Source organism: Dendroctonus ponderosae, unplaced genomic scaffold, assembly GCF_020466585.1.
Source record: "Dendroctonus ponderosae isolate FM_Combo_2020 unplaced genomic scaffold, Dpon_F_20191213v2 Dpon_F_20191213_1, whole genome shotgun sequence".
Lineage (NCBI taxonomy): Eukaryota > Metazoa > Arthropoda > Insecta > Coleoptera > Curculionidae > Dendroctonus > Dendroctonus ponderosae.
In genome coordinates, this window is record NW_026017110.1 from 9,086,022 (window position 1) to 9,111,602 (window position 25,581).

General features: G+C 39.8%; 2 protein-coding genes across 3 annotated transcripts in view; both read right to left on the reverse strand.

Moving 5' to 3' along the window:
* Positions 1–427: 427 nt before the first annotated feature.
* The window catches only part of LOC109545888, a 50,944-nt gene continuing 25,790 nt past the window's right edge, over positions 428–25,581 (reverse strand). The window contains exons 3-15 of the mRNA XM_048660747.1: positions 4,782–5,009; positions 4,571–4,725; positions 3,406–3,552; positions 3,238–3,355; positions 2,924–3,185; positions 2,405–2,870; positions 2,081–2,352; positions 1,932–2,027; positions 1,648–1,881; positions 1,402–1,591; positions 1,253–1,342; positions 1,045–1,201; positions 428–754 (exon numbers count right to left, since the gene is read on the reverse strand). Of these exons, the coding sequence (XP_048516704.1) occupies positions 439–754; positions 1,045–1,201; positions 1,253–1,342; positions 1,402–1,591; positions 1,648–1,881; positions 1,932–2,027; positions 2,081–2,352; positions 2,405–2,870; positions 2,924–3,185; positions 3,238–3,355; positions 3,406–3,552; positions 4,571–4,725; positions 4,782–5,009 (2,731 nt within the window). The 3' untranslated portion in view covers positions 428–438. The remainder of the gene's footprint in view (positions 755–1,044; positions 1,202–1,252; positions 1,343–1,401; positions 1,592–1,647; positions 1,882–1,931; positions 2,028–2,080; positions 2,353–2,404; positions 2,871–2,923; positions 3,186–3,237; positions 3,356–3,405; positions 3,553–4,570; positions 4,726–4,781; positions 5,010–25,581) is intronic.
* On the reverse strand, positions 5,111–24,325 carry LOC109545890 (interferon regulatory factor 2-binding protein-like B). 2 transcript variants are annotated; one of them, XM_048660762.1, is made up of 5 exons: positions 23,028–24,325; positions 17,967–18,366; positions 7,026–7,286; positions 6,419–6,705; positions 5,111–6,358 (listed from the first exon to the last, which is right to left on the reverse strand). In XM_048660762.1, the coding sequence occupies exons 1-5, from the start codon at positions 23,454–23,456 to the stop codon at positions 6,233–6,235; spliced, it is 1,503 nt and encodes a 500-aa protein (XP_048516719.1). In that variant the 5' UTR covers positions 23,457–24,325; the 3' UTR covers positions 5,111–6,232. The 2 variants fall into 2 exon arrangements, with proteins under 2 accessions (XP_048516719.1, XP_048516720.1); XM_048660763.1 differs by having other exon boundaries at positions 6,419–6,702; positions 23,028–23,983.

The window sequence follows — 25,581 nt, forward strand, 5'->3', positions numbered from 1 at the left end:
TTATATATAGGTACAAAAAGTATTATGTAATAAGAAAATGATTAATAACTTATTTGTTTCATGCTAATTAAATATTAGAAACAAATATTTAAAAAATAATATTTAAGAAATACTTGCTTTTGATCTGAAATATGTAGCAGACATATAAATATTTCCTAAATATGTATGTAATATTTTGTGCTATCTGGGTACCAAGCACAGTCGTTAGCAAATGATTATCTCTAAGATGAGATATTGTTAACTTCAAACGCCAACGCCTGATAAACCAGAAACTTACCGGAAATTGGACTTACTATTTCGTGTTGGTGCCAATGTTTTTTTTATCTAGATCTCTCTAATTCATATTTATTTTTCCCCAATTCTGTCGATACTGTTGTGAGCAACAATTGCCGCAAAGCTTGATTTTTATTAAAATTAAAGCCACAAATTCGGACGGATTTATTTATTGTTGCTACAGCTCGAGGTGGTGCTCTCATAAACATCTTGCGGCTTCACGTAGTAAGTAACCCAGTTGTTGAAGTAGTTCCGTCGCTGCTCAATGGCCAGTTTCGGGTCGTCCAGATTAAACTTTCCTAAGGTGCCCCTATTATGAGCTTCGTGATGGGTCAGCGGTAGCGGAAAATTTCGTTTCGTTAAAATCGTTCTTTGTCGTCGAGGTGGCCAGCGAGAGCGGCAGGGGTGAATTTCCCCATTGCTAACACTGTGCTTGCATCGAACTTCCCCTTCTGATAATGAGTTGCTTGTCACTGTTTCACTAACCAAAACAATAGATAATTTTCTAATTTAGTTGCTCACTTTGTAGATTCTGTCATTGCGAACACTTTTACTTAGTGGCGTTTCTTGGGCAAATGCGCCAGTTTTCCACTGTTGAACTGCACAAGCTTTCCAATAGAAAACCCTGGACGTCATTGATTCGCAAAAAAACGCATTTGCACAAGAACCGCAACTAAGAAAAAGTGTTCGGAACGACATTATCCACAACGTGGGCACTTTGATTTCCGCGAAGTGAAAATTCGGAAAAATTTTCGGTTAATAATGAATCACCTATTGGAAGTGTCCGGTAAAAATCGATGCAGTTGATGCCTAGGTCTTGGTCTTGCAATCTCTTGGTCTCGTTGAGGAATTTTTAGTTCCTTAACAGGTTTGACGATTTTAGGATGCGGCACTTGAGCAAACAAGTTCTCTTCATCCCTGTATCTCCCTGTGAATAAACCGGGTTAGTTTCCCCCAATCTGGTTCATCAGAATCATACCATTTTTCCCCAATTCCAGATGTTGACTCAACAGATAGTTAACACTAGTTGTTCCGTTTTGGGAGTCGTTGCTGCTGGAGTCAACGGAGTCTGCCAGTCAAAACATTTAAAAAAACAGTCAAGTTAGTCAATTAATCAAACCAACTTACGCTGTTGGCCGGATTCTTCCTTGTTCTCCTTAAATTTAGTCAGTCCCTTCAGGAACTGATCAACAGTCTCCTCATCAGCAGTCTGTTTTCTTAACGTGAAAATGGGCTGTGAGTCTTTGGTGTCCACACTTTTGAGCTTGTCCTTCAGCTTGCTGATCACTTCTTTGTCCTTCACGTTAATCACCTTGTCCTAGAAGCGATATGAAGACAAAGAAGCGGCTTTAGAAAGAAGTTCTAGTTAGGTACCTCTAGATCCTTAGGCAGCTCTTGATAATCGTCTAGGTCGATGGTTTTCACCTCGGTTTCATGCATTTCCGATGTGCTCTTTTTCGAGTCTTTCGCCCTCAGTCTCTCTTCAGAAGACACCGAATAGGAGATAGTGACAGTGACTTCTGAAGGAGATGAATAAGACTCTGGATGGCTTTCTCGCAAAGAGTTCTGTTGTTTCTTCTCAGCTTCCTTCATCCTCAGTACTGTTATCTGGAACAAATCATTTAAGCCGTCACAAGCTTTGAATAGTAAAGTGTTACCGTTGACTCCAGCTCGTTTTCTTTGTCGGCCATTGGCGTCTTTTGGGCTTCAGGCGCTTGCGGCTCGTCCAAAAGCATCGATTCGTTGCACTGCACCTAAAAAATGGGACTACTGATTGAGTGCGGATTAAATGCGAATAACCAGCTACCATTTTCGACTCAAAGCCCATCAGTTTGTTACGGGACTGATGAGGAGTGAATATCTCCTGAGATAAAGTGGGGTTGGGGTTGATGAAGGTTTTGTAGAACTGCAAGTCTATCTGGGAGAGTTTCTCTAAAGATTTTTTGTCCAAAGGGCCGGGGTCGTGCTTGTTGGGGTTGTCGAAGATATGGTACGATTTGTACCAAAGAATTCTGTTGCGTAGCTGCGCCTCCAGCTCAGGACTCAAGTTTCGGGAATCGGCCAGTTCTGCTAGTAAATCTGCCAAGAGCCATTAAAAAATTAATCACCACTATGGAAATAAAGGAAATACCGTTAATATTTCCGGGCGGTTGTAGGTGCGAATTTGACACAAACTGGCTTTCGTTGTCGATGTCGTGCAGAAAAGCCTCCGGTTGGCTACACGAGCTTTGACTCGTAGGGAAGGTTGGAAAGTGGGGCGGATCCTGCTCTGGCTGATGCTGGACCTCAACAGTTTCCACATCTGGAGCATCTATTTCATTGTTATCGACTACAATAGGAGAATTAAAGTTCTCCTCATTCTCTCCCAAAGGGCCACTGATGGGTTCGTCATTAAACCACACATCTTCATTCTTTTTGGAAGACCAAGAGACTCGCAGATCGTTGGATGTTGTTGCAAAGTAAGCAACATTTTCAGTGTCTTGGACCTGATTGCTGCTTTTCCCATTAGGCCCGATTGATAAGTTGAGGACTTGCCTCAAAGTAAGGCCCTGCTTGATCACAATGGGCGGCAAGACTTGAATGGTCAGTTTCTTCAGCTGCAACCGTTCAAGTGTTTTGACACAAGAACTTTATAAATTAGTAAACCTGCCTTTGATTTTGGGCGTATGCAGCAGCTAGGTAAATTTTCGTGCTGTAGCACCACTTTGCATTTATCGCACACTTGGGGGATGGGGAGAATCTCCAATAGGGGCAAGAATTCGGCTTGGCAGGTGCTACATTTTCGCCTAGAGGGAATATCTGCAGGAGGAAGGTTCTGGATTTCTAGCGGCTTGCAGAGTGAAAGTGGCTCAGTTTCTATAGCCACATTCTTCTTGGTCCAACCCCCGTTGGCTTGAATTTTCTTGTTTTCTCTGCACAACAACGCAATTAGCTACTGAGTAGCGTGGATTTACCTCAACGCACTTGGGGCAGCTGCAGCATGCTCCAACAGTGTTCGTTTCAGGCGCCACCTGCACCTCTTTGCTCTCAGCCGTTAAGGGCGCAGTATTGCAGGCTTTATCCAGCTGCTCTCGGCGTTCAGCTACAAAGCAATTTTCAGCAAAAGTCGGGAGTTTTTTTTTATCGAATTACCAGGTTTTCTTGGCGTGCTTTCGGTAGTTTCAGAGATGGTTTCTAGCTTCTCTTGCAGCTGCTCGAAGCTGCTGCTGGTGGCAAGCTGCTCGATATCCGGTCGCGTGATGAACTTGTTTCTTTGAACAGGCCCGGAAAGATCGTCGTCTAGATAGCAGCGGTTAGAAGTAGTGAGGGGAATAATCGAATTATTCGTTCATTTTATGTATGGAATGGCGAGGAAAAACGTAATATTGCATGATGTTCTGGTAGTTAGCGGTATTGCGACCGGATTTAATCTAGTTTGATTTTCTGGAAATGGGCGAGTTTTTGACTATTTTTCGTTACGAACTGCCACTGTAATATCGGAATTTCGCTTGGTGTGTGAAAATTCTCGCTATTTCCTAACTTCGAATCGGCGGCATTCGATTTCCGACTTAAAAAAACAAGCGCGCAAAACTTTGTTTTCTGGTAACTTTGACTTTTCTGTGAAAATTGCTAACATTTTTCAAGCGGTGCTTCATCTCGTAGAAGCGCCATTCCCTACTCTATCCAGGAGTGTAGAAAAGAGTTCTTGTGAAAGCGAAAGAAAATGAACGAAAATGTGGCAAAAAACATGAAATTTTGATTTAATCTTGCAGCTAAATGTGTGATATTTAAACATCGAAAATGTGTGAAAACTGTCACCATTTCTTCTCTTACGTTCTCACTACTGAATCCTATCTCCAACAATAGGAAAACGGGTTCTGTACGACAAAAAAAGCGGAGTCATTCGGAATTTGAATCGTAACCATACAACTCAAGTTTTCTTGAAATTTCTCCGAAGTATCGAAAATTTCAATTTCAAAAAGGGCCGTTTTAGCAAATAAAATAAGTTTCAATCCAGCTCCAAACCCGCTATAAGAGCAGATAACAAGCGTGGTTTATCGAGAAAGAAATAGACGCTTCGAAATAACCGTCTCAATATCCGGATTTGAGTCCTATGAAGTCCCATAAAGAAACTTTCGGATTCGTTTGATAGGCAGATTTGCACTCAGACTGTGCGATTTATTTCACGCATATGAATTTAATCTTTTAAAGATTGTTTTTCTAGTTGTGATAAATTTTTCAAAGACGTTTGTCCACATGAAAACTTGTATAAATACACAGTTTTCGCACATAACTCTCGGCATGGCTTTGAACTGACCTGCCTCGTTTCTTCTAGTCTTCGGCCTTTGAAGTTCGATGTTTCTTAGCGGATTGCGATAATGGGGGCAAGTTTGCCTGGGAGGAGCAACGACAATCTCTTCATCTTCCACAGGGGTTGGTGTTTGCAGTTGGTTCTCCTCTGCATCGGCATCCCTATGGGAGAAACCACGGTTTTAACCTGAAGCGATCAGTGGTTTGATGAAAAGTACCCAGTTATCAACTGCTCGGTTTCCTGCTTCAAAGCTCTGATGGTTTCCTCTATGTCAGTAGAGCTGGAATTGGCTTCAAAGCCTTCGCAGGGTTTCCGGGCCTTGATTTTACCCAGCGCTTTCTTTACTCGAGCGATTAGTTGATTGGCTTCATCAATTTTACTTCTGATGACGCTGTCGTCTAGCGAATCAGCATTCGAGCTGGGTCGGGTTTCGGATTCCGATTGCCTGGAATAATGAAGTTAGAAGTTAGTCGGGCTTTGAATAGTTTGGTGAATGCGCCCTGATGACAAAGGATTGATTTGGAACTGATGAATTAAACACGTAGATTTGTAATGTATTATTATACTGATTTTATTTTTTTTGACATCGACTAACAGCAAAAAACGATTGTACAAGCCTTACATAATAATTCATGGTTGTTATTAGTCGTTCAGTCGTGAAAACAACTTCAATAAAAAAATGTACAATTCTGACATTGCCAGTACTCTCTAAACATATACAATGTGGACCAACCGGTGTGTCGCTGCCACCACAATTAAAAAGAGTTCCAAGTACAATTGTAAACCCAGGCAAGGTGCGTGGTCAAATAGACAAAGATGTTGAAACAGCGTCCCCATTTTTGGCCAAACGCAAAACGCAAATCGTATATTGACCAGTTGTTAGTTCGATAAATATTAAGAAATGTTTAAATACTTTCTTAAAAGTAATGAGCGAGTGTCGGAGTTCCTATTTAGCAAAGTTCTAATAAACTTTGCCTTTTGACTAGTTTATACTTTTTCACAATAAAAATAATTAATTATTCATATTTATGGCCCATAATATGTACCACCTTAAACAGGAACGCCTGGTCAGCAGCGTAAACCGTTGACCAGCTTCGTAGATGTATAAAAACGGTCGTTTTCTGTTAACGAATACAGAATACCTTATAGGACGAACACTCTAATCGGATATGTAAAAGCTGACAAATATATGATATTTACAGCTGTATGTACACAAACTTAGGAAAATAAACACCCAATTAAAATACTAAATAAACTTAACTCTAAGACCTAAAACAGAACGAATGTACATTAGCGATTTATTGTTTTATGTACAATGCGCCAGATAAAGCAACTAAGTTGCGCGAAAAATCTTTAATACTTATTGAAGATAAGAAGAAATGTTATCATCGGTTTTCTTCTAGGGTTTCGCTGGTATGTACAATCTGTCGGTGCTTTTACTCCAATTAATTCGGCACAGCTGATGAAAATGCATCGTTGCATTCTTGCCCAGCTCCATCAATGTTAACTACTAAGTTCCACAGCCATTTTTTCCACTTTTTACAAGCATCGCTTCCTCAGAACTCAGCCTTTCAAAATATCGAACATTCGCCATTATCCATTCCAGCCGATAGCGTTTAACAAATTGCATCAGATTTGTCCTCCATATGGTTCACAATTGCTGATTGATTATGTCTCCCTTTCCTTTTTCACTTTGTAATCCTCGCCCAGAATGGTTGCAATTTCTCCTTGCATGAACGCCCACGGCACCGTTGAATTCGCCAATGGGCACTTGTCACCGCTGGGGCAGTACACCTGAAAAAAAAACGGAAAGTTAGAAATGTTCTCCATGTGTCGGGGCACTGCTGGACTTGCCTCAGATCCCGCGCCCTGTCTCTTAATGCTGTCCCGGCTGCACGGGAAACAAAACTTGTGATGCGGTGCACTCGGGCATTGCACAAAGTGCGTGTCTTCCAGCCTTTCCTGGCAGAGAGTGCACTTCAATGTAGGAGTAGTGGCGTGCGTCGTCACTGCAGCCCCGCTTTCATTGCTCACAGGCAGTGCCTCATTGACATTGGGCAAAGATCCAGCCTCTGTGGATGTCACTGTTGTTGAACTAACGTGTCGTGATCCGCTGGATCTGCGACCGCTGGTCGAACCTGCTGGTTATAATTATTCATTCAGTTATAAATTCCACGTGAACAGTCAAGAAATAATAGGGACAAGAACCGAGAGAAAAAGCCTGAAAATCTTGCCAACATCCGCTCAGATAGCGGCTGGGCTTCAACCCACAACCTACATACACCTGGTTAAATCTGCAACATACCAAGAAGCCCGTTATTGTTAATTAATCGCGTTTTTCTCCTGCAACCAGACCGACGTAACGGTAGAACTCGAGTCTAACGGCACTAATTTGTATATAAATCAATTGAAGTCCAGCTATTTCACGTTGAAAGCAAGAGTTCCAAGAACAGTCTCTTACCAGTGGAGTTGGGCGAGTGTTGACTCCCCCTGCTGGCACTCCTTGGAGCGGCATTGCTGGGCGGACTGCCCCCAGTGGATCGGGGGCTTCCGGGGGGCAAGTTGTCCGCAACGGACATTAGGGCCGCCATGGGGCTTTGCCCGGAAGCCCCTTGAACCTGCACCTGAGGAGCCCCCGGTCCGCTTGCATTCGCTTCGGGGGGTGATCCTGTTCTGCTCAGCGGCGAGTTGCTCGCCTGCCCTGAGCCAATCGAAACTGGGACTGTAAGGGAAAAGCATCGAATGTAGTCCGGATCATCGACATGTAAAACTACAGGTTTTCTTTCTTATTGTAGTAAAACTAGAGGTTTTCTGGTCATGCCACTCGAAGCCTTGCCTTCCCAACGACCTGTCGGGCTTGCTTGCAAATCCCACCCCCAAAATGTCCCATTGCCTGTTTTTCAAACGTTTTAGACAAATTTAAGGTTGCAAGAAGGCAAAGACCTAAAAGAACGTTGATTTTTACCAATCATGAGTTTGTGTAAATTTTAAAAATGTTGTCTCGCCGAAACGTAATGAAATAACCGATGTTAAAAATGTTTCTTTCACACTTTGACTGAGACCCAGGAAAGATAAGAATATCATAGTTTTGGAAAAAGTTGTTTAGGTAATTCAACGACACTTAGACAAGGCTTCCAATTACCATTTTTCGCTTGCTTTGCTATAGAGTTTGAGTGCGGTTCTCATTTCGACTTTCTACAAGAATTTATTGCCATTTTAACACAGTGTTAATGTGGCTTCATCTGAGAGACTATGGTTTATTTTTCATAATGTCTGTCTAGGAAGAATTATTAGCGAGCAAATTCGCTAATGTTCGCGTCGATTGTTTAATCAAAATATGAGTCTTACATTAGAACAAATTCACAGCGAGTTTACCATTCTCCCGATATTTCAAGATAATTTTTTTGGAGAACTTTGACCATCAATAACAGCGCAGCCAGACATTTTTTGTTAATAAAAGTTGGGTCAGGTCGTCTTCTTTTGATCAAAAGAATATCGCAGTTTCCTTTTGATCATGTGCTTACGGGATACCCTGTATAAGATCCAATGATGGAATAGCGGCTCGTGGCAGATTTTATGATCTTTTTCCACCGTTTTCTCTGTTTACATCGCAATTTGCAAAGTCAAAAGAAGCATTTTAAGCGGCATTTTAAGTGCCCCAATGATCATTGAGAATGAAGTTGTCTGTTGGTGACCGTGATGCTAATTAGTAAAAATGCTTGTTTAGATGCTTGCTTTAATCTACAGAAAAAACTCAGTTTTTCTAGAACCAAAGAAAATTGTGTTTCTTGCGATATCTATTAACCGATTAACCCAAGCACCTAAAGAGGCATTTTTAACAAATTTAGAATGAAGTTTTTTTCAATCCCCGTGTTTCGCTTAATATTCTTGTTGTTTCGAATGAGTTTCCTCATTCAGGAAGAATCTGGTGCTATTTTTTAAATTGAAGATTAAGATTGAATACCAATTTCAAGCTCCTCAACCAGACTTGACATGGGTTTTGAGGATTTTTCCGTTCTTTTTCCTTAGACCAGCATTTTTTTGCATTGAATTTGTTACTAAAAAGTAACGGTTTTAATTTCGTTTTCGATTTATTTCCTTCAAGTCCCAAAAATCCCTTTGCCGATTTTGCAACTCAAACAACAAAAAAGTCAAAGACCATCTGCAATTTTCAATTCATTCTCTGTATAAAATCAGTTCATCGAATTAGAATTCTAGCAAATATGATGCCTAAATGAACGAAAAGATCGCTGTCCATCAAATGCTTTAAAAGTCTTCCAAGTTACAAGAATTTTATCAAAAAGGAAAATCTTCTTTTTCCGTCGAATATAATGAGGTTTTGAAATTTTTCGTCTTGCTATTAATATAGCCTTGGCCAAGATTATGATAAATTTTAGGCTGTTTTTACAATGATAGTCAATCGTTTATAAATTAAAATTTTCACCCGTTGACTACTCACGGTTCAATTTTCCAATGTTTTGTCCGGTGTCCTTTGTGCTTGAATTTTGACGAGCAAGTTTTCCTGTTTATGTTGCTTTGCTTTTTTTGCGACCCCGATTGGTTATTTTGTGGTCTTCAATCAACCAATTTTGTTAACTTCGTTCCTCGATTGAAAAACTCTCAAGGAGTGAAAAAAATGAAGTTCAGAGCATTTTTTCTTATTTTGGCAACTATTTGGGATTTGCAACCACTGTGTCGCCGTTCATTTGAATTCAGTGAATCAGGGCAGTGGGTTGGAGTATCACATTTGATGAAAAAACGCAGTTTTGTGTGGCTTATTGTTAAGATGAAAAATGTAATAAAAATTCAAGAAATATACTAAAATTTACTTTCTTCTACAATATATCTAAATTTGACTGAATCTTTCTACTGAATTTTTTATTGCTTCATTCATTAATTTGCAACTTTAAAGTCACCTTTCTGCAATTGCTTTTTACCATCAATTTCAAAATGCAAACCAGCTCTATCTGTGTGGGATTCGATCGAATTTAGCGGGTTTCCCAAATAAATTGTAGAATTCCGTCAAATCTAACACGATGGCCAAAGGATGTTAAATTTATTCACTTATCTGCTCAATGGTGTAGAAGTTTCAAAGGCTTAGGGAACTGTGAAACAAGTTTAACAAACAAGACAAAAAGTGGAACAGACAAATTTTGGGTGTCAGTTGCAAGCAAAAAGTCATCTGATGCGACGTGGACCCGGCCCTGCCCAAAAACATGCATTTTTTCCTATAAATAATCAACTTTCTTTAATGGTTTTATACCTGCCATTGTGCTGGCAGGTTTTCTTTAGTTAATAACCCAATAAACTTTATGGCCACGACTAATTTTATCTAATAACGCCCTGGCAACAGGCAGAATTTGAGTACCGAGAAAATATGCCTTTGTTTTCCTGATTTTGCGATTTGTCGGCGAAAAGTGGGCAACAGCGCCGACGGAACGGCAACCGAGCGCGTGACGACACTTCCGCTGTTGCTGCGATTAAAAACGATCGACGTCAGAAAAACTGGTCGGGGTCGCATTCCAATTGGCCGGAATAGAACGATGGCGAACGACGACGCACGACGCCGACTTGCAACCGTCTCGTTACGTCACAACTCTGAGTGTACGAAACGGGGTCACGTGACCGCCATGACCTCTACTGCGACCGTACGGGAGGCCGCCATGTTGACGGCAATTGTTTCGCAAAAATGAGTCTACCGAGGCTGGACAGTGCTGCGCATTACTCAGACCGTTTCACTGACAAGCCAATCAATCAGTCAGTTGCCTGTCACAATGCAACCCTTTTGCAGAAAAGCACTTGTCGAGATGTTTTCTTCGATGCAATTGAATCAATTCAACGGAATCCGAAACGTCGCATTGGCTATGGCCGACCAAGCAGGGTCAAAGTTCCCAGGCCGCGAGTCGACTTGCAGCATATCCGCATCGTTATGTAAATGGCTGAAACGGCCGATTGCCTAATCGGCCAACTAAATGAAAGTTATCTGGTACAAAAACAACATTCTTGTAACGTTTCTAGGTTAGTCAACAGGTGAATGAACTCTAAAACCGCTGCCGTGTTGTGTAACACTTTTCGGTGCATTGCAATCACGTCACCTGTGCTGGATGGTTGCTAGGTAATTCGTTTGGGTTTGATTGATAACTATCATTGACTTAACTGACAATCATAAAGGTAGTATTTATTAAAGTTCTGAAAGAGTTGACAGAGAGACAAGAAAATTTCGGATGGATTGTTCATGTTTCATCGACCCCAATCGGATCGCAGGTAAATCTAACAGCTCAAGCTTGTTTGTTGAGGAAGAGCGAGAAAAATTCCTTGACTGGTGTCGAGCAACGGTACATCCGAAAGGGGGCCAAGCGGCAGGTTACATGTGAGGCACAACTATTTCTTTCGTCTTGTCTTGTTGTAGACAGATTAGTGTAAAACCAGTTGTGAAAGCTAGGCCGTGACGTCACGCACGCCGGTGGTCCCTCTGGGAAGTCGGAATGAACGGGCAGTGTTGCCCGATTGTTATCCATCCGATATCGAACAAACTTTGTGTCAAGAGGGCCTTTCTATTGATTTCCACAGTTTGTTTTCCTTGCACTCGTCTGGGTTACGTTTACATATACATCTATATACAGTTATACAGTTGCGGCTGCCGTTTAATGTAAGCCGTTTGGATCTGGTCGGCTGGAATGGTACGTGGACGGTTAGAACCTGAATGCAGGACCATGTTGTTCTGGCTGGTCCATATTTTCCTTGCTTCCATTTGATGAATGTATCCATACATTCATGAAATCGCCGCCTAAATATCAAACATTACTTTGGAAAACAATCGCAAAAAGACCAAAGTTCTACTTTAAATAATCGCATGCGATTGAACGAGTGTGAGCCCCATAACTGAAGATTTTACTCCAGGTGCCAGTACAACCCTGTCTTTAAGGCGTTCTTCACTTTGTTGTATAATGGGTTGCATAGTTTAACCAATCACAACGCGAATCATCTTGAAAGTTCAGGGTTGTATCTAGGTGGATTTGCATTATCTACGCTGGATGTAAATTAGATGGAAAACCGATTGAGTGATTTTAATTTCGAGAATATTCCATTGGTAAACATATTTGCAACAAGGTTGGCCAGAACGAAAACGAACATAAATCGGTATTTTTACAACATCCAATGCAGTTCAAAGAATTCTCCGGCTAAAGGCCACGGTTTATTTATGGCAGCACATGAACACGCCATGTGTTCTGCAGCTATTTTCGAAGCCTTTTCCTTGTAAACACTGATAAACCCAGTTAAACAGATAATGACTAAACCCACTGGTTTTTTAACTTCAAACTAACATCGTATTTTTCTAGATTTTCGCGATACGCAGCAGCTTATACATGCGTGACTTCCTGCAGAATTTAAGGTAAGAGTCCTTGCTAATTTATAAATATGCATATATTCGGTCGATTGTGCAACGCAACGGACCGTGTGCAGGCTTTCACTCCTAGCGGCAGCGTTGCCAGAGAGCATGTTTTTCGCAATGAACTAGAAATTTCGTAACAAAATAAGTTTTTTCGTAGAACAGTTTGATGTTTTTTAGATGATAGTCGACAAAATCAGAAAGCACGACTCAAAAGTAAAAATTTTTTTTGATCAAAATCATACAAACAACTTGACTAGTTTCGCAGGAATTAACTGGGAAACGCCAGTCTGCATAAACACGCGCCAAAAGACAACCAAAATTCTAAAAAAAACCCAAAAATTTCCCTGAGGATGACTACCAATAGAAACGTTTCTCACCTATAAAACACATATTGCTCTACAAAATGTATACCAAAGATATATAGATATTGAGCAAATAAATGCGAAGCTTTGGTCTGTATCAAGAGCCGCAAACTTTAAAAAAATTGGAAATTGCCTGATGATCACTTAACTCACTCAGTTTCCACTGTTAGAACGCACTTTACCCTACAGAATGCCCACAACAGTGAATACTCAGCTTTACTATTTTTCGAGACAATAAATCAACTTAGGCCAGCATAAACGACCACAAAATTTGACTGCAACTTTTAAAAAATCTCGAAAATACTATGGTAACGCAAAGTCGAAACTTTTGCTGCTTATAAAACAGGCTATGCCCAACAAAATCCATGCAACAATCATTCTCTAACTTGGATGGTCTGTGAAGAAAAACTTGTCGAACTGCGGCCTGCATAATCAGAGGAAAAATTCAAACATTTGATCAAATTCCCGAAAATTTCCTGAAGACGATTAAAAATCGAAACCTTTTTCATTTATAGAATGGACTTTATTCTACATAAGTGATTCTCCACTTATAAAGCAACCTTTGATCTACAAAATTAATAGAAAAGTGGCTCTTTAACTGTGCACCTTCCGGAGTAAATAAATGTTAAACGGTATTCTGCTTAAAAAACCTGATGCAACTTTGAAATAATGTTGAACATTTTCTGATGACTGATAATTGAAATTTTTGGTCGAAAACCAGACACAAATTTGCGAAATAGTTGCAAATCGTCTGATGATAATTGAACATAGAAACGTTTCCTACTTATAGAACAGACTTTTCCCTACTAAATCCATACCAAGACTCTCTATTTTTTACTCATTAATGAGGGAAAAGTGCACGTGCAATAAATATGTATTTTCTTGATCCCCTGGCAGAAAGTACGTACTTTTGCCACTGTTTTCGATTGCGAAAGCATCACTTTTACCCATTACAAATTTTCTTCATCCCGTGTGGAAAGTGATAACTTTCGCCACGCACGCTGACAGATTGACTTTGTCACTGACTGTTTTTACAACATTTTCAAAGCGGTTTTTCAATACCTTATACATTCCCCGGCTAGGTTCCACCCAGGATCAAGAAAAATAGTATACGGTACGCGAGACGAAAGTGGAAAGACCGCCACTGCGAGCATGACTTCAACTTCAAGCAGTGGCAAAATTTCGACTTTCGTCTCTTGTGCCGTAATATACTATTGCATTTAGCCCGCTTGCACCAAGCAGCTCTAAAAGCCGAGATTTACTAAACCATGGCTTAAATCCACTATTCTTGCACCAATAAACTTTCTGCCCCGCTTTAGCCGAGCTTAATGAGAGAAGAGCTTAAGAGAGAATTGAACTATTTTCGACTGTAAACTAACTTCAGAGCGTTCGTTGGCTGCTTCACCTAACCTGGAGATCAGCACATTTTATGTTTTGGTCGAGTTTCAGCAAAAGGACAGAGCTCTTAAAAAGAATGGAAATAATGAAGATGGAATTGAACATTAAAACTAAGCAATTGCATATAGTTTTATTTAGGATTTTTTTCCTCTTGCTTTTACTGTTTTCAATTTAATAAAGCAGATATTTCCATTAAAAAAATATGTTAATTTTAGTTTTATTGCTTTTAATTACTAAATTTAATACCAATTTGAAAAATAATTTATAATCTGTTGTTGAGATTGTAGTGGACCATAGTTATTATGGACCTTGCCATTTTCAATTTGGCCATCCTCTATTAAATAATTAAGCTGAATATGGTCCACTTCCTGCGGGAGTGGAGGTTGCGGCTCATTCATATCACGTGCTATATAGTTTTTATTATCCTCAAATATATCAAAATTCATTATGCTATTTCACAAAACGCGTACAACTAATCAAAACATGCAACCACTTGTGTCTTTACTTACGCATGCAACCATAAATGTTAGGTTATATTTTTGAAAATGCAGGCTTAAGCCGTCAATTTGAGAAGGTATCATTTTCGCTCCTTAAACCAGGCTTAAACAATCGTGCAAACTATTTCTACAATTAAGCTCGGCCTTCGAAAAAGCCAGGCTCATTTATTAGTGGTGCAAGCGGGCCTTAGCACTAAATCTGTTACGAACGTAAGTGCTGGCAACGTCGGCTAGCGGCTCATGCTCAACCTTCTGACGTCAATGTAAGACGGCAGGTTCCTATTGCGTTGCCACACGTTTAAAAAGTCGTGAAATTTCAGAAATTCTCGTAGTTGCACAACAAATCGGAAAAAAGTTGACTGACTTTGAATTTAAAAATACCACACTCAGCATTGGGCAGTCTAGCGTGACTAGAGCGGATTGACCGGTTTCGTTCCGCAAAATTGATTTAAAAAAATATTAATCTTGTATCACCATCAAGCGTGAAAGGACGGTGACGCCGACCCGTATTGTTAAAAATAGACTCGTGTTGTTTCTTTTGCGTAATTATTTCTCTTTCGATGCGAGTAAACAACAGTTGACCGTTCCGGGTCTAATAATGCTCGGCCGCCGCCAGTTTCACTCGAATCAGCAGAGCGATTTGCTGGAAAACTCGATAAATTCCCATCAGCCTTGAACATAGAACGCTTATTCACCTATCCGAGCACCAGGGAAATATACTGCGCAGTTTTTATCCGTTTGTAATGTTTAATGAAATGAGTCACTGCTGACTGGTGAGTGTGAGTTGGTTTATGTGCATTAAAACCTCCAGTAGAATGTCGCTTGACATAACAAATCAGTTCAAAGTGAAGTGAAGTAGTATTTGGGTCGATCAAGCGTGCTTGGGAACACCCTGTCTACTCAACGACATTTGTTTTGTCCTTGAAAGAAGAACATTTTCTCACGGCCTACCAGGCTACTACGGGTCTGCGTGCAGCGTCTGCAACCAATAACCTTGCATCTGCTGGTACGGATGCACCAGAGCATGACACAATGCCTTTCTGGCTACTTTGTTATGTAGTAGGTTTTTTTTGTTGATGATCCGGCCATATGCTGCAAAGGGTGCAGCGACAGTGTGGGAAAATCTAGGTCAACGTTTGGTGGGTTGTTTTGTCGCGTCACAGCCAACGTCGACTCATAATCGAATGCATTCATTGCACATTCATCTGGTACAATGCCTGCCCACGGTGCGAATTATAAAAGCAAAAAGTGCCATTGTACCGGGGGCGATTCAAAACTGGCCTCATTCCCTGGAGGTGTTCACGGAGTAAAAACAAGTGGGAGCAAGTTTTGCTATGTTGAGGTAAGACGGTAATCGTCTGCCGAACTGTACCACTTCTCCTATTGTGAAGACTTTGAAGGTTTGGAGAAACTCGAATTAAAATAAATGCTTTATACATTTATACGGCCTTTATACAGGGCGTCCCGTAACCACATGATCAAAAGGGTACTGCGATATTCTTTGGATCAAAAGAAGGCGATCTGACCTAACTGTTATTAACAAAAAATGTCTGGCTCCTCTGCTATTGACGGTCAAAGTTCCTCAAAAAATGTATCTTTTTTCAATATCGGGAGAATGGTACGATGTATTTTGATGAAACTCGCTGCGAATTTGTTCTTAAGTAAGACTCATATTTTGATGAAACAATTGAGTTCAGCCGTTTTAGACAAGTGGTGAATTCTTGAGTGGCGTGGTACGAAAACTACCAGAACTTTTTATTTGGTGGATCGAGTCAACTCATTTTTTTTCGGTTGATGCACTGATCATTTATTCACAATTTTGGGCTCTGTAAAATCTTGTAGTATTCATAGTTTTTGCGCACAAAAAATATGTCGGTTTTCTTGCCACTTAACAATGTTAGACATTGTACAATAGGGACCGTGTAAAATATATATAAAGGAAATGACAGATTCCTGGGGTGTTAAAACATGATTATCCCAATTTTTTGTTAAAGAGCTGAGTATTTTAACGAAATTCGGCAGACATTTTTTAGCATTATAAATCCAAATCGGACATTTGCAGAACTCGTTGGCAAAGCCACCTACGGCGATGTCTAGACCAGAAACTGCTCACAACTTTTTGGTCATCAGGTACACAGACTTTTAAAAAGGCTAGTTCTAGTCGCCTATTCATTCTACACAAAAAAATATTCTTACTCGATACCCCGACAAGCCTCCGTTTCCGAGAAATTTGCGATTAAACCGCCCAATGCAAAATAGTTTCACGCAATTTTCTCCCCATTCACTGCATAACTAAGGAAAAGCCTCCTTTAAAGGTTGAAAGACTTGCAATTGATAATAATTTTTGTGTATTGAACCGCTGCATTTTACTTAACCTCCTGCTGTGTAGTGACGAACGGCCTTTTTTTAATGCCAAATCATGATATTACAAATGGCACGTACTTCAAAACCGTCGTTCTCATCAGCTTTCTGCAAGCTGGCGCCCTATCTTCCATTTTCGACCCAAACATCCTCCAAAAGTTCGCTACACTTTCACAAACTACTTGCCACAAAGGCCACCATGATTCAATATTTCCCATATAAGAGTGATTATCGACCGACTTCGTCCACTGTCAAAGGCAACCTGAATATTCATAGACTTTTTCGAGAAAAAGACTCCGAACTATAGACTAAACATGATTATTTAATTATTCGTCTTTTTGATGATTCATGCTTTATTTGGCAGGTCGATTTCAGTTTGTTTATTGTTGACATTTTAGCATTGCAATATTTCCAAAGACCAATTTCACTTTCCAACTAAACGAAAAACGCGCCAAGCGCTGATCTTTCACTAATTTGGAAATCTGGAAAACTTCCACCACTTTGATACTAACTTTTCTCAATGAGAATTCGTTGTTGTGTATTGAACCGACCCATTTTACTTAACCTCCTGCCTCCCTGCTGCCTACTAACAAACGGCCTTTTTTTAATGTTAAATCATGACACTACAAATTGCGTGCAATTCAAAACCTTCGTTCTCATTGGCACACTTTGGACTGGACGCCTTCTCTTGAAGAACATCGTGCAAAATAACGCATTTTGTTGGGTCATCGAGTAAGAATACTTTTTTGTGTAGAATTAAGAGGCGGCTAGACCCAGCTAGTTTTAAAATCACCCTACAGGGTGGCTGAAAATTGTAGCAATTTCCTTGCCCAGATATCGCCATCGGTGCAAGTTGTGCAAAATTTGATGGCCGATTTGAATTTCTTGCGTTCAAAAATCTGTATGCCAAATTTCGTTAAAATATTGAGCTCCATAACAAAAAAAAACTGATAGAAAAAATGTAAGTTTGAGCCCTGTATATCGATAACCGTCAACTTTTGGACTAAGCAAAGTTGCGTTAAATCGTCATATTTCCACCGCAGAAATCTGCCATTTCGCTTTGGGAAAGCTTGAATAAAAAAGAGAGACGAATGAAACGGAAACATTTCAATTTGATCAGTTTGTCAACAGGAAGACAGCGATACCCGGGACGCTACAATTAAAATCGAAAACAAGATAATTAATAAACGGCCACAAACTCTTCACACATTTGGACAAACAAAGATTGCGTTGCCTGCCTGACAGGAAGCAAAACAATAGCGTATCGCGGTGTGACGTCACGTCATTGGACGAGACAACGTGACGGGAATATTCGCGTGACGTCACGACAAGGTCTTTTAATTTTATCGCTCACATCGGCAAGATATGAAGAAATAACCAGCTCGACTTACCATTGACCTTAAACGCGGTGCTCGCATCGAAGGACCCAGTTCGCATGGGATGTTTTTCCTGCTTGAATGTTCGTTCGGTGGTCACCACGAACGGCTGGGCCAACGAAACGGCCGGCAGACTTTCGCCTCGAGTTAGGGGCGGCCGAACCATTTGCGCGTCTTGTCGCACATTCGGGTGCTCTTCGACGGTCAACATTCGTTTGCTGCTCACCTCACCATTGGCGTGATGGTGCGGATGGTGATCCTCATCATCAGCAACGGAAAGTCCTCGCTTGAGGTTCTGGGCGGGCAAGTTGGCTTGCCGCGAGTTCGCGGCATGATGGTGAGTTTGTTGCATTGAATGATGGGCTGATGCGGCTGCGGCCAGGTGCGTTTGCATGCGAACATTCGTTCTGCCCACCTGAACAAACACACAACCCGATTGTTAATGGGCGACAATCTAAGGAGAAATTTGAGGAATTGGCATTCATATTAAGAATCGCATTGTAAAGGAAAAATTACCCCAAAAAATAACAGGAGCTACACAGCAGGGACAGGAAGAGAAGTTGGATAGGTATTCCAGAAGTGCTCGGTTACCGTTTGAAAAAATAATCATTTTCTTGCAAGGAATTGCATTTTACGAAAGAAAGAAGAAGAAATTCGAATATTTCGGAAGAAACTCTGTATGGGCGCGGGCTTTTTTTTAGAGCGTTGGTTTATATTTGGATGGTTAAATTTTCCTGTAGGGATTATTAAAAAATATTTTCGGGTGCGAACAAGCTCAAGCGGGCTAGCTAATGGGCCTGGGTTACACTGTGTTGAATTGCGCTATTGAGTTGATGCCGCTCTCTGATTTAATGAGTTATAACTCATCGGTTAATGAGTTAAGTCATTTATTAAACTTTACGAGAACCCAGACTGGAATCTTCACATCTAAAAACAAGGTCATCAACATTTTTTCTGAGTAACATTTTACTACTTTGTTCAAACAACTAAAAAGTAATCTAGATTTAACCAGCAACAGAACTAAGTCCCAATTAATTCGACGAGTTTTCATGTTAAATCGATCTCTTAATTTTTTTGCATAAAAGATTCAATTTGCGAGTATTTTACAGTAAAACGTGAGGAAAAACGCGACTTTTCTGTTTTTAGACAGTGTTGTTTAGAAATATTGACCAAAAAGTGAAGAACCTCCAGTTTACAAGAGTTTTCCAAATAAGTGATTATAAACTCACGTTTTCAGTTGGGAAAAGACCCAGAACTAATTATTATGGTTTTGTCCATAATTCGAAGCAGCAAAAAGTTTTCCAAAAATGTTTGCAAAGCGATTAAAGAGGCGAGTTCCAATAAAATTTATCTTAGAATTTTTCACAGAAAATACCTGAAGTTTGTCAGTATTTCAAGTAAAACTAAAAAATAATGCGATTTTTTGCGTAGAAATAATTGCTTAAAATAAACTTTGTTGAAACCCGAAGAACCTGAAAATTTAAAGGAACTTTACAAATATTCAGAGCGATGAGGGCGGCGAATTTTCTAGCAACATTAATTTTGTCATAGTGATTTTTAGCGTTTTCGATTAAAAACTTTTAGTTTTGTAATGAGTTTAGGAGAAAACTTTAATAGTTTTCGGGGAAAAAACGGGAGAAATTTAGTTTCGTTTTTGTCTCGAATACGACGCGGAACAAAAGGTTTTGTAAAATGTTTACAAAGCTATAAATTTATCTTGTTATTTTTTGCGTTAGACTTAGAGTTCGTCAGTATTTGTAAGTGAAACACGACAAAGTAGAGCGTTTTTGAGTAGAAAGAAAAGCAAAAAAAAATTCCGTCAAAACTAAAGAAATCACACTTTTTAACAGACTAGTTTTCAGAGGAATAAAGGTAACGAGATTTCCAAATAATCTGTTAAACATTCACTTATTCTGTTCGTTATCTGATAGAAAATTGTTTGACTTTTGTTCCAAATTCGACGCTGGAAAAGGATTTCAAAACTTTTTACAAAGCAACTAAAGATGTGAAATTTATTTCATAATTTTTCGTGGAAAAAATATAGTTTGTCAGAATTTTTAAGCAAAACTTTAGAGAATTGTAAAATAAATCTTACGTAAAAAAAACGTATAATCAACATTTTCCCAGCAACGGAACTGAGTCACTGCCCCGGTGCGTGGGGTTAGCGCACCAAGCCATTTGCGTGGCACTGCGCCAACTCCTAAAAATTCACTGAGTTACCCAGGCCTACACCAGCGAATCGTCAGGACCAAATTCCTATCAGCGGCCTTATAACGCGAAAATTGCCGATACCAATTAACAATAGTCAATTATTTATTTTCAAAGATTGTTGAAAAAAAGTTTGACGAAAATCACCAATTTCATGCCGTTGCGGCCAAAAATTTCGAGTGGTGTTGTGTTGCCAAGCTGCGCAAAACGTTTAAGTCCATGAAAATTGTTTCCTTGGATATCTGCAGGTAGATTCATTCAGTTTGGGTCGGTTTAGATTATTTAGGCATTTTCAGTGATTTTTGGCTAAATTTATAAACTATCCAGGATTTTTTTTTAACTGAAACTGCTTTATTTTCTTTAAGGTAAAGCAAGAAAAACTAAAAATTCGGAAGTGGTCAAACCACACGTTCATCATGAAGCAAATAGAAGAAAAAAAGGTACAAGACCACAAAAGAACTCATAGATACAAGACTTAAATGAAGGGAGATTATTAGGAACTTTCGGTATCTCGGTAAATTTAAATGAAAACCTAGAAAAAATTATGGAAACTGCCAACAGTCACCAAGACACAAATCAATATCTTTAATGTTCTTCCATCATTCAGCGAATTGTAACAATTTGATGAAAAACATGCGTTAATAACATTTTCCGTCGCGTTCGGTGGAGAAGTAAAAGAAATAGAACTACAACTATTGCATCACTGTCAGAAAGTTTGAGACACTACATATAGCTTTTGTTGCGATATTGTCATACAAACACCCACGGCCAGTTTCAGTCAAAAAAATGCGGATCTTTTGCAGGAAAACACTTGCAAACTTTTGAAAATCATGTTCAAACGACCCGGTATTTCTCATTGAAACGGAGATTTACATATACAGAGTGATTCAAAATTGGCATCATTTCTCGGGAGGTCTTTTAGGAGTATAGAAAAAATAGTTAAACAAATTCATTGATATTAAAAACTGAAAAATTTGCAAAAAACTATATCAAAAAGACGGCAACATTGTTTTTCTAGGTAATCTGCCTAATTAAGGTTACGCAAATACCTGTTGCTTCGTAATTATTAAAAACTCCGGTAACCATGCATCTATACAAGGTGACAATAAAATAGAAAAGAATAGACGGTAAATTCAACATGGTTCGTTGACGCTTGGAACACATGTCTATGACGCACCTTTTCGAAATGTCCATTATTGTCCTCATAACCTCGAATTTATGTTTAAATATAAACATACATTTGAGTCATTAACTCGAAACAAGTTAGTGCCTGTGTAATCTCCTTATTATCCACTCTTATCGAGAAGCTTCTCATATTCGTTAATTAACTTCTGCTCAATTTGTACCGGTGTTCATCTTCGTCTTACATACGTGGTAGGAGTGCAGCCCTTCCTCGGTATTTATTTGGTGCTTGGGAAAGTGTCGTTATTGTGCTCTGAGTACCCCTGGAACGCTCTGCTGCAATTATGTCCAATACTTGTTCCTCTGTGCTTGGAACCCGAACATCAATTGTCGTCCAATATCTTCCTGGAACCACTCTCCTGGAATATTGGTGTTTAAAAATAAACCATACAACACCTAACATTTGAATGGTTAACTCCAAACAAGCAAGTGCCTGTGTAATCTCTCTATCAACTCCACTCTCATCAAGCAGCTTCTCGTATTCAGTTAATTAACTCCTGCTCCATTTGTATCTCCTTGTGCTGTGTGTATCGTACAAACGTGGTAGGAATATAGCCCTTCCTCGGTATTTATTTGGTGCTTGGGAAAGTGTCAGTTATTGTGCTATGAGTGCCCCTGGAAGGCCCCGATTCGATTATGTCCAATACTTGTTCCTCTGTGCTTGGAACCCGAACATCTATTGCCGTCCACTATCGTCCTGGAACCACTCTCCTCGCCCTTTGTTGGCGTGAGTTCTTACAGCTTCTGGTATCTTACTGTGTCATTTCCCGAAAACTAAACGCATATCCGCAAATTCGTGAAAGGAGCTTCAAAGTAAGTCGCAGTTTGACAAATTATTGTGATTATTGACAAAGGCTATCTACCTGTAACTATCTGTTAATGACAACAAACATCATTGCCGCTTTGACTTTTCATCAAAAAATTGAAGAAAAGAACAATTAATATAAAAAATTTCCTAATTTGAAGTAAAGATCGTAATTTTTCTTTTTGAATGCTTAAATATTCCAATATACTACCAATTAACAATTTCAAATTAATGCTTAATAACAAAGTTAAAATTCGATTTTCAACTGTTAATATCACCTAGAAATTATCGAAAAAATGTTTTTCTATATTTTTCACGTAAGTAATTTTGAATCACCCTATATAGCTTTGTAAATGCTGGCAACGTCGCGGAAAGTTTAGAGTAAATTTGGTGATTTCATTAAAGTTTGTACATGTTTTCTATGACTACGACAATCCGCATTTTGTCTGCTTTCAAGGAAAATTAAAAAGAAAGCGAAACTGACCACATAAAATACCTGTTTACATGAGCACCAAAATGTGCAATCGTTTTCTATGAAAAGCTTAAGATTTTGCCGGCCATCGATTTAACAACCGCGATTTTCTAATTTGAGTATCAGCAAATCGCGTTTTTTGTTCGCATTTACAATTTTAATTTGGTGGGAAAAATTCCGCTTGTTGAGCTTCAATGGAAATTTTACTGCCATACAGAGTGCACTAATTATTGCAAGAATAAAAATCTAACAAAAGGAAAAGACGGTCCAGTTCACTTCCTTAATTTCGGCATATGTCATAATATACCTACGCTGTGTTCCATTAAGAAAAAACTAGAAGTTTGCCGAAGACGAATATTTTTATTTTTATAATTCTCAAGGAAATGGTGGGTTGCAACATGAAACTCACCAAAGCCTCGTGTTCGGACACGCCATCAACTTGAGGTCTGGTCAACCCTTGCGGGACTCTGGGTGGCGGCGGCGGTTGAGCAGTCGGATACCCATCGAGCATAGACATCATTCGCGTATGATGCATGTTATTGGGCTGGTGGTGACCTACGACTTGGTTCTGAGCACGATTGCCCGCTACTTCGCCGTTCTGATGCTCGCGATGCGCTTTCGTGCTGTGGCTTGAGGCACGGGCCTCCTGAAAGCCGTGCGCCCGTTTCATCTGCCGTGCTGCATCGAGAACCACCTCAATCCGATCAGCTCCCTCGTAATTGACGCACCCACGACATACTGCTTCCGTAAAGTCGTGCACCATTGCCCAAGGCATACGGGGCAGATCGCACAAGTAGCATTGTTGCCTTTTGGCCTGTTGCATTTGCATCACCGACATGTTTATCTCCTAATCAATCGTTCACTGCTCGATAGTCTATAGTGTCAGCCTGTCGGCATGTTGACTTCACTTTTAAAAATAGTCCTCAACTGCACTGGGCGTCCGTAGTCCGCGTCGATAAGTTGGAATTCACACTCTCCACGCGAGAAAACCACTTCATTCACATAATCGTCCACATTCGGAAATTAAGTCAGATAGAGCTCACCAAGTCCTGCTAAGCTACGAACATCGGTCCCGACCACACTCGTATCCCTTCGACGATCTCTTTTTGACTAAAAATGCTCGCAACTCACAGTTCTGTGCGGTTGTGCAAACCAGAGACTGAGATATTGGCTGAACCATGTTGCCGCACTGTCGGCCCAAAGACTGTCCCTCCTTCGTTGCCCACCAGATTTTGTTACTGCTTCCCGATACTTGACGATAACTCGCTTCTAACAAAGACCCATTAGAAACCCAATAATGAACTATACAGAACACAGAGCCTCAAAGCACCTGAAACTTCAAAGCAATCCAGTTGTAAGGGACGAATGGCAACAGTGCCAGTACTCGAACCATGCCAGTTACAACCGAAACAGTGCGCACCGCCTGTGACGTATCAGCTTGCCGCCATTGGATGTGACGTCACGGCTGTAACGATTACGGACCGGGTCTCTCCCACCTTCGTGCCTCCCAACCCCCCACCGATGCTCCGACACAAATCAGGCTACGTTGATTGTCCGCCAGACTACAAGAGACTTTTATGAAATGCACTCGAGTAATAAGGGAAATGTTTGCAAGCTGCGTTTAATTGCATCCACAATCGATATTATAATCAATGCTACGTCATATATAGTCGGTCCCAAGCATTTTGGCAGTGACGCAATAATTGTCTTTCTATGTATCATCAAGTTGATACAGTTCGCAAAAGTATGGAAAAATAGAGATGCGCATTTGGTTTTTATTAAGGCGTGCCACTAATAAAGTTTGTGCACTATTTACGCCTGGCACAATTTGTTTCTTATTTTACTCCGGTGGATTCTGCGACTCCTTTGTGCATCCACGAATTCTCAAATATGCTTAGTTCAAATTAGATCAAACAAATTAAAATTAAATCACAACAACGCCTTATTTTATCGGTTCCCATAACAATGCAGTGAAAAGGAAATAGTGCCTGATGATCATTCAGTTACAGCCTGCCTAGAAATTTTTCTAATATTGAAATTTGATTTCTTGGCGAGTGTTAGCAGTTTATCTGAATTTTGCCAAGTTTTCATTTCAATTAACCGATATCTTTTTGTTTGTGCACAAGCAATATTGTGATGGTGAACAACGGCTCATTTTCCTCATATTTTCACCACCATCACTTGGATCTTGTATGAGTTCCTCATTTTTTCTTCTATTTTTTTCATAACTTCACTGCATGTTGACATCTACGAAAATAACACGTTTTAACGATCACAGTTAACGCCAACTTTGATGATTGATGCAAAATAATAGCAAAACTGAAGAACGTAATTGATTTTCCCAACTAATTGTTTACATTCTCCAAATTTCCTGCTTGTTTTCTAGTGCACTTTTCATTAAAAAGCCGATAAACTATTTTCAGAAAAAAAAYACCATATATGTAAATTTTCTGCATACTTTTTCCACAAAATGGTTGAGGTTTTCGCGGCCATCGATTCGACAATCGGTAATTTTCGCTTTGCAAATTATACGTTTTCCTAATAAGCCTACATCATCAATTTAAATAGTATTTTGTATCTAAAAATAAACAAAACTGCAACTGGTTTTGTCTGGGACCATGAATCTTTTAGTTGGGGAACGAAAACACATGCGAATTAATTACAGACGTCCCTTATTTGCGACCTACTCCGGTTTTGTGACGTATCATTGAACACTCGTTGCTCAAGGTATACATAATGTGAAAAAGACGTGGCCATGTAGTCAAATTTGTCACGTTTTCCTCAAAATTATTAGTTCATCGTAGGTCGAACTTCCAAGTCTCTCAATGTTCCAAAACTCAATTTTTCTAAGGAAAACCCCCAGTAAAATATGTGTAGGTAGTGGCAGAACTGGAAAAGTGAGTAGTAATTACAAACCGCTGTCACGGCAAATCCGTTTTCATCATCAAATAAACAGAAGCTTG